This window comes from Panthera pardus, unplaced genomic scaffold (assembly GCF_024362965.1).
Source record: "Panthera pardus isolate Hobbes unplaced genomic scaffold, ASM2436296v1 HiC_scaffold_24, whole genome shotgun sequence".
Classification (NCBI taxonomy): domain Eukaryota; kingdom Metazoa; phylum Chordata; class Mammalia; order Carnivora; family Felidae; genus Panthera; species Panthera pardus.
In genome coordinates, this window is record NW_026526810.1 from 126,889,028 (window position 1) to 126,901,272 (window position 12,245).

At 51.1% G+C, this 12,245-nt stretch overlaps 1 protein-coding gene across 4 annotated transcripts in view; it reads right to left on the reverse strand.

Moving 5' to 3' along the window:
- The window catches only part of FBLN5 (fibulin 5), an 80,125-nt gene that overhangs the window by 17,609 nt on the left and 50,271 nt on the right, over positions 1-12,245 (reverse strand). For all 4 annotated transcript variants that reach the window (XM_019462067.2, XM_019462066.2, XM_053889710.1 and 1 more), the window contains exons 5-6: positions 6,237-6,359; positions 3,048-3,164 (exon numbers count right to left, since the gene is read on the reverse strand). In XM_019462067.2, the coding sequence (XP_019317612.1) occupies positions 3,048-3,164; positions 6,237-6,359 (240 nt within the window). The remainder of the gene's footprint in view (positions 1-3,047; positions 3,165-6,236; positions 6,360-12,245) is intronic.

Below are 12,245 nucleotides of genomic sequence, written 5' to 3' on the forward strand. Positions count from 1 at the left end.
AGAGCTCAGACCCCAGAGCTTTCACCGAAGGACCAGGGTCTCCATCCACATGCCCCTCCTTGCTCACAAGTTGGGAAGGGCAGAAACAACTTGTACATACACCATATCCATGCATATGCATGTACACACACACCCCTCCTAGTCAGTCTACTCCCCAAGGCTCACCCACAGGAATTTCCAGGCAATATCTGCTTTGCCCTCTCATCTCCTGCATTATATCACCGATTCCCTCTTCTCTCACTACTGACTCTAAACTTTTCAGTAAACAGGTAAGGAACCATGACAACTCTAATAACTCTGTGATTGCTATGGACCTTATTATGTCCCTCCCCAAAATTCATAGGTTGAATCCCTAACCCCCAATGTGACTATATTTGGAGATGGGGCATTTGGGAGGTAATAAGTTACCTACAGGCGGGGTCCTCAGATCTCACACTTACTGAATCCCTACAACAACCCAGCTTTGGGGCCACTGCCCCATGTTACAGGTTCAGGGGGTTAAGGAAGGGACCACAAAGGAGCACGAGGACACTTTTACATAATAGAGTATTTCATCACCTTGAGCGTGGTGATGGCTGCATGGGGGGATACATACATCAAAGGTAATGGAATAATGAACCTTTAATAGCGCAGGTTATTGTACACCAATTATACATCAGCAATTTTAAGGTTGTTTTAAGGTTGGGAGATGCGCCCAAGTTCCCAAGCTAACAGGAGCACAGCTGGAGCCAGAACTTGAGTCAGAGGGCTTTCCATGATATCAACAAACTATTCTGCACAACTCATCGGGGTGAGGGGAGGGGCAGGAAGGAGCCCTTTTCTGCACTGGCACTGGCTGACTTGATTTAAGCACACCCTCTCCCAAGCCCGATATGCCAATGACCAAAGTTCCAGCTGAGAGCATTTCTATCCCCTTCAAAGTCCAGGTAAACCTCTCAAGGCTCTGAATAGAGATGTGAGTGTTTTCAGAGTGAAAAGCCTTCATCGGCAACAGCTTGAAAAGCTTTTCTTAACAGGGAGGGCTAATCCCATGCCCACACAGCGCCTGCTTCCTGGTATCCTCAGAACTTTCAGAGGGGGAAAAACAGGGCTCTGCAGGGAGGGTCCACAAGGTACCATTCTCCCCAACAGAGCTTGGAGGCTCTGTGCCCTGGCAGCCTGGAAACACCATGGCGGTGAGTCTTTGAGTCAAGTCCAGGCAGGACGGCACCGCCAAGTATTAGGGCCGGTGTCCTTGGCTCCCGGCCACTCGCTGACCACGCCAATACGAGTGAGCTCGGGTCTTGTCCTCCTGCAGCTCTCAGCTGCCTCTGCAGAGCAACAGGGCCCACAGGACGCTGCCCCCTGGGCCCCGGCTGCACTTGCCTGCCAGCCCCCAGGATCCACACATGCACAAGTGCCCCTGTGAATCATGTGGAGCAGGCCACACCCCACTCTGACTCGCTGGACGGGAAGGCTGAAGCCTCGGTTCTCTCAACTCTGCCACCACCTGGCTGCGTGACTTCGGCCAAGTGGCTTCACGTTTTTGAGCTTCGACTTCCTCATCTGCAAGGCATGGCCACACACACCTGCCGTACCTGTCCCCTAAGGCTATTGCTGGGGTTCAGTGAGGTTAACAGAGGCGTCACTGCTTTGAAGAGCGCACAGCAGCCTTCCCTGCATGAGACGTCAGGACAAGAGCTCAACGGCGTAGGTAACATCCTGTACACCCGTGGCCCCTGCTGATGCAATATCCCGGGGGCTGGGTGCCCGTGTCCAGGCTTTTCCGCACCACGGCACCTGGCACGTGCCAGGTGTATTATCTGCTCCTTGTCACAGGCCTGTCCCTGAGAGGCCCTTTTGGCTCTGCTGAGCACGGCTGTTCCTTACGAGATGCTGATGCACCTTGCCAGTCTCTGGGGAAACCTGGGCGGGCGCTACCACCCCCCGGTCTGGGCACGGAGAAGCCCGCGGCTGCCTTATGTCACTCGTCGCAGCGGCAAGGGAGCCAGGCGGCCTTCTCCCTGCTCCGGTGGGAGAGAAGGGCCCCTGCTCTATTGGGAGAAAATTACCTCCCCTGGCAAGAGGAACACAGCCGAGACTTCTTGGAACAATTAGCAGAACCAGTTCTGGAGAGAAAGGCTTACAAAGAATCCAGGATCAGACCCTTTAAGCGCTGAGGCCTTCCTGTTTACTCAATGATTTAGATATGATTAAATGAATGGAAACATGATATTCCCCCGACTAGCTGGCCGGGAGCCTGCCCGCCAGACCTCAAATGGTGTGACAAGGACATGGGCCCTGCAAAACCTGGTGGCGGGTTCCAAACAAAGACCTCATTCTGAGGCCCCGGCACCGCCTCCACCCTGGATGGAGGGGCAGCTGCCAGGGACCGGAGGCCTGGGTGGGGGCCGGGGCGGGGCCGGGGGCCGGGCAGGACTTGCGCTAATTCCTTGGGCCTTGGGCCCCCAGTCACTTCCTGAGCAGAAGAAACTGCAGTAGGCATGCAGCTTGTTTTTCTTATCAGTATTTGAAGGAACACTGCATCGGAGAAGGAAATCATCATCCCCCCTGGACTCTCTGCTAAGGAGCAGGCCCTCCCAGCGTAGGCTGTAGGCAACATTGGAGGGAGAGGCATGAAAATTGCCTGTGAAAGCCCTGCACAGAGTCTATATGGGAATGCATCGGAGGTCAGATGCCCTTTCTGACCACCCCTCTTGCACATCAGGAACTGAACTCAGGCCACCGGACACGCGTGAACATTTCTGATTAGCCTGGAAAGCTGGCAGGCCAACTTCCGGGAAGTAGACGCACAGAGAGAAGCAAATCCATGAAAGCACAAGCCCCAACTGATGGATGACCGTGGTTCTCATCTCAGCCATACTCAGAGCACTTTTTGAGATATTTCCCATAACCTCCGTTCGGATCTCAGGTTTCTGTAAGCACCCGGGAGGGGCACACGGTGACACCAAGTAGGAATACGCATCAACCACGTAAACTGTCAGATTCCGAAGAAGACAGCGTCTAGTGCTTTGCATCGTGTGCAAGTTATCATCTGCATCACTTACCTTGGCAAGACCTTCCATCCTCATTGAGGGTAAAACCGGGGTTGCAGGTGCAGGAATAGGATCCAGGAACGTTCGCACACAGTTGCTGGCAGTAGCCATAGCGACATTCATCAATGTCTGGAAGGAGAAACGCTAGCAAGGTGAGACATCTCTCCTCAATCACCAGTGCCACACCCGGCATCACCATTGGCATCATTATGGCCCATCTCTCCTGGAGCAGGACCGCCAAGGGAAGGGAAGGGAAGTAAAGAGAAGACAGTACCGACTGACTGAGTGTTGGGGGTGGTGATAACCTCTGGGGCTAAGGCTCAATCTACCTTTCTAACCTTTCCTGCCCCATCTCAGTCCCATGAACACCTGAACCCGAAAAGCTATAGAAGAAATATCTGCTTAGGCTGGGATGTGGGGCAAGGCAAGCTCCGAGATTTTTATCCAACTCCAACATTCAATGCTAAAATGTATCCAACGTGGAGAATCAAATCTAGGATTCTATAGAAACCTCCCACTGCCCTGGGAAGAGACAAGTTGGCTTCAAGTGTAAGAGGAATCCATAGCCTTGCTCCCATAGGTTGTGTGCCAGCTCTATTAACAATAAATCTGTCTCGGTGTGCCTGGGTGGCTCAGTCAGTTAAGCGTCTGACCCTTGATAGCGGCTGAGGTCACGATCTCATGGTTCGTGAGTTCGAGCCCCACATCGGGCTCCGAGCTGACAGCATGGAGCCTAGTTGGGATTCTCTCTCTCTGCCCCTCCCCTACTCACGTTCTCGCCCACCCTGCCAAGTAAATAAATAAACTTTAAAAAAAAAAACCGCAATGACTCTGTCTCCCTCTCAGGAGCAAGAGTGAGTGTAGGCCAGGAAAGGCAGGGCAGCAGGGCCGTCTAGAGACCTATGAATCCAGTAACACGAGGATGCCAGAGTTCGCCTTGGATCTCCTCCTTGCACCAGAGCAGACATAAAACTCTGGATAAACATGCCCCTTCCGAGCCATGGCTGGCCTTTCCTGAGCAAGCGGCTCTGTGGGTGAATGGATCCTTTTAGCAGAGCTGGGCAGTATGCCCTCCCTGCTGACATGTACCAGTCAATGGGGAGCCTGATGTCATTGGGAAAGCACTTCCCAATACTCCAAGTTAATGGGCTGATGGGCAAGAGAATTCCCTCCTGTGAGATGGGACGCCTTGAAAGAAGCCTATAGGTGGAAACCAAGTCCCCACCTATATAATACCTGCTGGGACCAGCTGATCTGACTGTAGCCGTAACTGGTCCTTACTTACCCCCACCTCCCCCAAATGTTCTCTCCTGGGAACCCAGTTCCTTTGGAACCGTTGTCCATCCAGGGCTCTGGAGACCAGCCCAGAATCTGTCTCCGTACCTGGTTTCTACCACCTACTGCCAGAAAGGACCCCATCTCCATCTTACCTATTGTTCAGTTGTTCAGCCCGCCTCAGAGCCTGTGCCCTGCCCTTGTGATTGAGTCATCTCTGAGTCGCAGCTACTTCTAACCTGGCCCACCCCACTGCCCATGGAGAGCGCTGCAGATCCTGCTTGGAAAGCACACTGACTTGTGCAGTTGCTGGGCCCAACTTTCCCAGGGTGCACTGGGACACGCCGCCAAGGCCAGGGAGGCAGTGGTGGGGGTTAGGGAGTGGGGAGGGCATCCTCTGCCCAGGGGTACCTTGGAGGAAAGGCAGCCCCCAGCCCCTCATTTTTCTGCAAAAGCAATGTCTCCAAAGGTGCACAGGATGGGTGGTATATGACTGTGGAACTTGGGTTTGGAAAGAGAAAGAATTTGGCCAGGAGGAGGCATGAGGTCAACCACAATTAGGAAAGGCCTTCACTTCAGATGTGAAGTGTGAGCGGGTTGCACATGTGGCACCACGTTAGGCCCCCAGGAGCATGTCTCCCTAAGCTTCAGGCCCTGGTGGAAGAGAACAGCCCTCCCAAGGAGGTAAATGTCCCAGTTACCTGGCCCTAAGGGCTCTAGGACGGGGCTTGTGTTCCCATCACCTGGGCCTCTCCAGCGCCCCCTTGTGACGGAAAAAACTGGCCTGAGAGGAGCCAGATTTTAGACCCAGCTCGCCTTGTTCAAAACGTTCCCCCTCTTTGAGTCTCAGTTTCCAACTCTATAAAAGTTGGATGACATAATATCTAACATCCCTTCCAGCTCTGAGAGTCGACATATTAAGTTCCTGTACAAATAACTCACTCACACTGATCTGCTTATGTTCAAATCAGTGGCATCAAATTTTCCAGAATAGCTGAGGTTGGTTAAAACGCACAGCGACCCTCATATTCACAAATGCCATGTGCTGCCAGCGTTTTGGCGCATGGCTGGAAAAGAGAACAAGCCAAGTCCAGTCTGGCTTATCGGCCCCAAAGATGCTGCAGAGCTCTAGAGCAGACCAACACTCAAGTCTTAATCAAGAGAGTCTTGGAAAAAAAGAACCCTCTTCTTTTTTTTTGTTTCCATGATGTTGTTTGGATTTGCTTCTCAGCTCCTCCAGGACTGACTTTTGGGCAACAGAACAGTGTCTTAGAGAACTTAAACTGGTAGGGCTTTTCCAAGAAAACACAGCATAGAAATCACACCCTAGAAATAGAAATTGAAGTGACAGCTAGAGATTGCTATGAATTCATTCACTTGGCTAAACCAAAAAACCAGAGCGGAAGAAAAGAAAATCACCCTCCAGTAAAAATAAACAGAGAGATCATAGAGCAGATGCCAATGGCAAGGGACAAAATTCTCAATTGGTGACGACTGAGTCCTTAAGAGTAAAAAGACCACAACTCGTGGGGTGGGTATTGGGAGGGGGTGTTAGAATCTACCAAGCCACATTTGAGACCTGGAACATTTCTGTGACTAAGAAGTGTTCCCTTCCCTTAGCAGGATTTCTAACTAAAATAGAATAACCCTCACTTCCACAAACTTCCTGAAGGCAGGAGGCAGGTCTAGGTAAAATGAATACGAGCCCTTAAACATTACAGTCAAAAACTCTGATAATGGCATTTGACCGTGATGATCACAACTGGTTTGAACGGGCAGTGCTACACGCGAGCTGAATAGCCTTCTACCTCTCCCGCCCCAAGAAAATCCCACTGTCCGTGGACCACCCAGTTAGGCCCCCATTTCACAGTACCCCTGGCAACCATTCACTTCCAAGAGTTTCTGTGAGCCCCAGAGAGCTGTTACCTAAGCACTGGCCTTCCAGAAGCCAATAGCCATCGGTGCAGGAGCAGGTATACCCTCCTTCGGTGTTGATGCAAATCTGGGTAGGATTGCACTGGTGAGAATCCGTTGCACACTCGTCCACATCTGTAACACAGACATATTCCAAAGAATGTCAGCTACGTTTATCCAGAGCTCTGGAGCCACCAGAGTTGCCAGCTGCTTGCTTGTCCTTCTGGGAAGAAGGTGATAATGTCCATGAGTTACATCCAAGGAAAGGATGCACCTCCCTGATGGATACCATTAGAAGACACTGACCCTTTTGGAGGGAGTAGACCTAGTCTTCTCCCCAGAAATCCACGAAAGAAAATAGCCAAGAAGAGACCACACATCCTTGGGGACTCTTCTGACATCCTGTCCCATCACTTTCTGAAAGCAGGTCACCTTGATAATAACCATTACTTGATTTGGAAACACATTTTGTCTGGGGCACCTGGGTGGCTCATTCGGTTGAGCATCCAACTTTGGCTCAGGTCATGATCTCGCCGTTTGTGACTTCAAGCCCCACATCGGGCTTGCTGCTGTCAGCCTGTCCGTGCAGAGCCCATTTCCGATCCTCTGTCCCCCTCTCCCCACCCCTCCCCACTTGCACTCTCTCAAAAATAAATAAAACATTTATTTTATTTTTCGGTTGAGCAGCTGACTTCAGCTCAGGGCATGAACTCAGGGTATGTGAGTTTGAGCCCCACGCTGGACTCTGTGCTGACAGTTCAGAGCCTGGAGCCTGCTTCCGCTTCTGTGTCTCCCTCTCTCTCTGCTCCTCCCCCGCTTATACTCTGTCTCTCTCTCTATCTCTCTGAAAAATAAACACTAAAAAAAACCCTTTTTTTTAAATCAATAAAGAAAAAAGAAACACATTTTGTCTTGGGCTTATTCATGCATGTGTTAAACAGGGGTCTGTTGTGTACCTGCGTGAGAAACACCTCTGAGAACAGAAGAAAAACAAACATCTCCTGTCAAAAGAAGCTAGTAGTGGAACCACTTGATTGTATCTATCCACGAAAATCCTTCGGCCTGGGGCTCCTGCACCTTCAGGAAGCTTCATGGAGGCTTCCGGCCTTCCCTCCGCTCCAGAGCTCCTGGGACTGATCTCTTGCTGCCTTCGGCTCAGCACTGGAGTTCCCTGCATGGCTACATGCCCATGGCTGTCGGTCTGGCAGTGGGCAGTCAGCCCCTTCTCCTTAATGGAGAGCTTCAGAGCCTAGAGAGCAAACTACATCCACGGTCACATCCCTCAAGACCTCCGACGTACACACTCAGCACTCAAAACTGTCATAACTGCAACAAATCCTCCTGCCCTTTGTCCCCGCGCTGCACTTTAGGGGGGAGCGTTCCCGACGCCACACTCTCACTTGGATCTGGAGAAGGACACTTTCCCTAAACATTCATCTGTTCATTCCCGGCACAGGATCCACCGAGCGCCCTGGATCCGCCTGGCCCAGCACCAACCCCTCTCCTCGGTCAACCTCCCCTCCCTGTCTGTACCTTCGCAGGGCACCTTCCGTTTGCTTCCCTTATTACTGCACTTGGGGTTTGCCCATCCGCATCTTCCCTTGCCTCCTCCAAAGGGACCACGCACGGTTGGAAATAATATTAAAAGGTACTCACCGAGCACGTGCGGTGTGCATATGTGGTATACATATGTTACGTATGTCGTGTGCACATGTAGTCGGCGTGGGTCACGCGTGTATGTCATGTACATACGTAGAAGGCAAATGTAGTCTGTATATGTCGTGTGAGTGTGTAGTCTGCATGTATTATGTGCAGATATGACACCTCACATACGCTACCATATTTATTCTCACCATCGCCCTATGAGGGGGCCTCATGACGCCCATCTCACAGATGGGAAAACTGCACTGATAGAGCAGATAAGTACCAAGCCAAGAGCTGAGCCCAGCTCCCTTCCCACCTGACTCCAAATCCCTCTATGCAGCTATGGCAGCGGTCACACTACCCAGGCCCAGGCAGGTTCAGAAGGGAGCTGGCAGACTTGGAAGAGGAAAAAGGGCTGGGGAGAGGAAAACTGGCTGCCTCTTGACACTGCAGACTGCAGACTGTGGGGGGCGCCTAGGGCCCCAAAGTGTGAATTCCTTGAGGACAGGGTTTTGTGTAGGACAGAGCTTTGCCGGCTACAAGCGTGGAAAGTGGGCACGACTGACTCAGGGAAACCTTCAGCCAGGTAAGCAACAGTTTCTCGGGGTCAAGCGACACCACCGTAATCCACCACCCACCTGCGACAAATCAACCCCAATGACACCAATCGATCCCCACCCTGCCCCAGCCCGCCAGGTGTCTGGGCATCACGTGGATTCAGGCTTCAGGCCGCTGAACGCCACGGCCTCCAAGAACCTGGTTCCAAGGTGGTGGCCGCCTCCACTCCACCCCAACACGTTGACGATGTGCAGCCTCCGTGGCAAAAACCCAGCTGTTCTTGGCTGCAGGAGCTCATGCCTCTGCCCTTGGCCTCCCTTCCACCCCCAGCTCTGCCCACCCAGCAAAGCCTCCCAGGGAAACCAGCGAATAATGCTTGGCGAGCAGCCACCCCTGCTCAAATCCGTATCGAAGACTATGATAATAAATAATGCCGCTATCGGCCAGTGCATATTTACATTTTTCTGGCGAGGAGTGATGGATGGCAATTGTACCCTGGGAACAACATCGCCTTAGGAATTCTGCGCTCTTTTTCCTGCCTTGAGGGGATTAAAGGGTGAGCGAGACCCAAGGGGAGAAGAGCCATTAGACTTGGTGGTAGCAAGTTCCCAAGACTCTGTGTTTGTGCGGCTCGCGACGCACACAATGGGCCGCCAGACTCCCCGCAGAGAGAAGCCGAACACTCGCCGGGGACCAGACGGCTCAGAAGGGAACGCGGCACCTGACCGCGCACAGGCGCGCGCATGCGCAGGCACGCACACGGGCATCTGCAGCTATGTTGGCCTGAAACTACCTCTTTAAAGTTCATTGTCTTAACAAAAAAAAAAAAAAAAAAAGGAAAAAAAAAAGCAGCTCCACCACTTTTACTGGGTTAAAGAATTAACTTCGTGATGGTCCACTTCTGTTGATGTACGTTCGAAAAACTGTATTTTCAACTTTCACTCGCTCACTGAGTGGATTGTCAATACATACATATTTTCGAGAACCCTATAAATCCCTGGAGCTCTTGGAGGGTGTGTCTTGTCTTTATATGCTCAGAACATACCTGGTGTAATGCCGTGTCCATAGTAAATGTTCAGTAATTATCTGGTGAATGAACGAACGAACACACGAATAATGAACATCAATGCCTTTAAGCCCCGACAAGTTTCCCCAGCCAGCGGCCGATAAGACCATTTCGGTGTGTGGACTTTAAAGGCAATCAGCGATCGACCCCACCGAAAACCACCATCGGTTTATACACCTGGTGGAGCAGAAACTAGAATGTTCTCGCTGTGAGGTTCCACCCGAGGCTGAAAGACTCATCACACATTCCAGCTCACAGCTGAATTGCTTACATTAAATACATTTGACTTAAATAACAGAAGGAAAAATACGTTGAGCCACTCCAAGGACATTCTTTGGCAAAGCTTCCTTTTCTGCATCAGTGGAAAAGTACAAGTTACAGCAACCTGAGTAAAGTGTCATTATCCGCGGATGCAAATCATGCCTGCTATTTCCTTTCCTGTGTGATATTCAGGAAGAGACTCCTAAGAAAGAACGCCGGGTCCATTCAGCCATCTTGCACTCATTCACTCATTCATTCTTTTTTTCTGCTGTGGCTGCGTGTGTGTGTGTGTGTGTGTCCTCCCAAACCTCCAGGCTATTTGGGAGAGCTGGCCTTGAGTAGAGCCCTCTAGCCCCGTCGTTCCCAGAAGGAGACTCTGCTTAGAGGCCTCTGTGCACTCTCTGCCTCACTCCTGGGAGCTGTGGCCCGGTCAGCTGCCTGGGCACCAGGAGGATTCCACCAGATCAACCGTGACTCGTCCCTCCCCAGGCGGGGCAACGTCCACCACTGTCCAGGCAGCCCGCGCCCCAGCCACTGGAGGAGAGAGCTCGCTCACCTCTCCAGAACCTGGCGGCAGTTTGAAGCCCAGAACTGTACCTGCCCGGGAAGCAACTGCCCTCTGCAGTGAGTGGCACAGCTCTGCTGACCTGGGCAGCTTTGTCCGAGCCGTCGCCTCTTCCCTCCGACATCCCCGGAGTGGCCTTCAATGAACACATCCTCAATCTGAAACAACTGCTCACTTGGGAAAGTCACCAAAGTCAGTCACCCCCTTGACCCCCTCTCAGGAGGCTGCAGGCTGGACTGGGCTCCCAGGCCTTAGGACAGAGGCCCGCATATTAGGGACACTCACTGAGGACTTCATATGGCCAACTATGTCCCACGTCCCCGGCCAGACAGACAGCTTCACGTGGGCAGGTGTGCTGAGACAGTGTGAATAAAGGATGTCTGCCAAGTAGAATGGAGGAAGCGGATGGAGGAACTGACCTCAAGACATCAGAAGACCACTGGCAGACGACCCAAATGACAAAACGAATGCGCTCCTTCAGGCTGACTCAAGAAACACCAGGAGGAGGAGCCACAACTCTTAGTGTTAACTAGCAGGTTATTATATAAAGAGATCTAAAGGCAGGCATAACAGGCTAAATGTACTGCCATAAATTGTGTAATAAATCAGTTTGTGTACAAATACTATGCATATGGGAGCATCTGGGTGGCTCGGTCAGTTAAGCATCCGACTTCAGCTCAGGCCATGATCTCACAGTTCGTGGGTTCGAGCCCCACGCCAGGCTCTGTGCTGACAGCTCAGAGCCTGGAGCCTGCTTGGGATTCTGTGTCTCCCCGCCCCACCCCAACTCTTTCTCAAAAGTAAATAAACATTAAAAACATTAAATAATATGCCTATGTATGCCAGCTATTTATTGTTGTATATTTATTACATTTCCACATTTATTCCTAAAAGTTAAAGGGAAAATACTTAAACTGTGTTCATAGTACGTGTTCTAATTGAAATTAAAGGTCTTTTAAAAAACCGGAAGACAAAACAAAACAAAACCCAACGATTCATCCATGCCCACGGGGAGAACATTTCCTAAGCCATTCTGCCCGCACTAAAGCCGAAGAGGAAAAAAGACCGAAGGGCCGAGACCTCCCCAGAAAGGGCTAATGGGTAAAAAAAATAACTTCGGGGGGAGGAAGAGCTGGATGTAAATCCAGGCTCCTGCACTCGATAACTAAGTATTACTGAGCAAGTTCATTAGTCTCTCACATCCTCAGGTGTTCTGCTAAATACAGTATTTGTGCACAGGTCCTATCACCACTGGCTGGCACATAGCAGGTGCCCAGGAAATTTTAGTTTCCTAAGTGAGGCACTATTTCTAACAACTGTGAAAGATAGCGGGGAAGCATGGCTCCTGCCTCCACAGGCTTTGTTCTGGGATCCACCAAAGACACCAAGATGACAGCACTAGGGCTCAGTAAGACATGATTAGTCCAATGGTTCAACCATAGCCAGAGCCGGGGACCTCTCCCTGGTAGACACATGGCAGGCGATTGGGACAAGAGTGAAAAAAGGTAGGGTACATTCCTTCATGGGGTCTCAGCTTCCACCTCTGCACTTTGGCATCTGTGGGTCCATCTATGACTCCATAATCGCAGACGTCCAGCAGCCTAGGGGTATTTGTGTCTTGCTGAATTCCACAGCTAACTATGACCAATCTCTACACCATCTACGACTCTTCCTTCTTTCCATGTCTTCTGTTCTCCAATACTGTGGACAAGCGATGGGTCATCCTTGTGAACCTGTGTACACAACCACAGAGGAATGTCTCTGTTCTTGTGTGAGAACGGCCATCAGCCAAAAGGAAACATTCTCACTGGGTGACACTGGGAGAAATCGTCCAAAAGAGTTTGGAAGACTACACCTTTTCAAAGGCCTTTTTTGGAAACGGCAAAATCATTTCCTGGGTAGTAAATTTTTACCCAGTGAAACAACA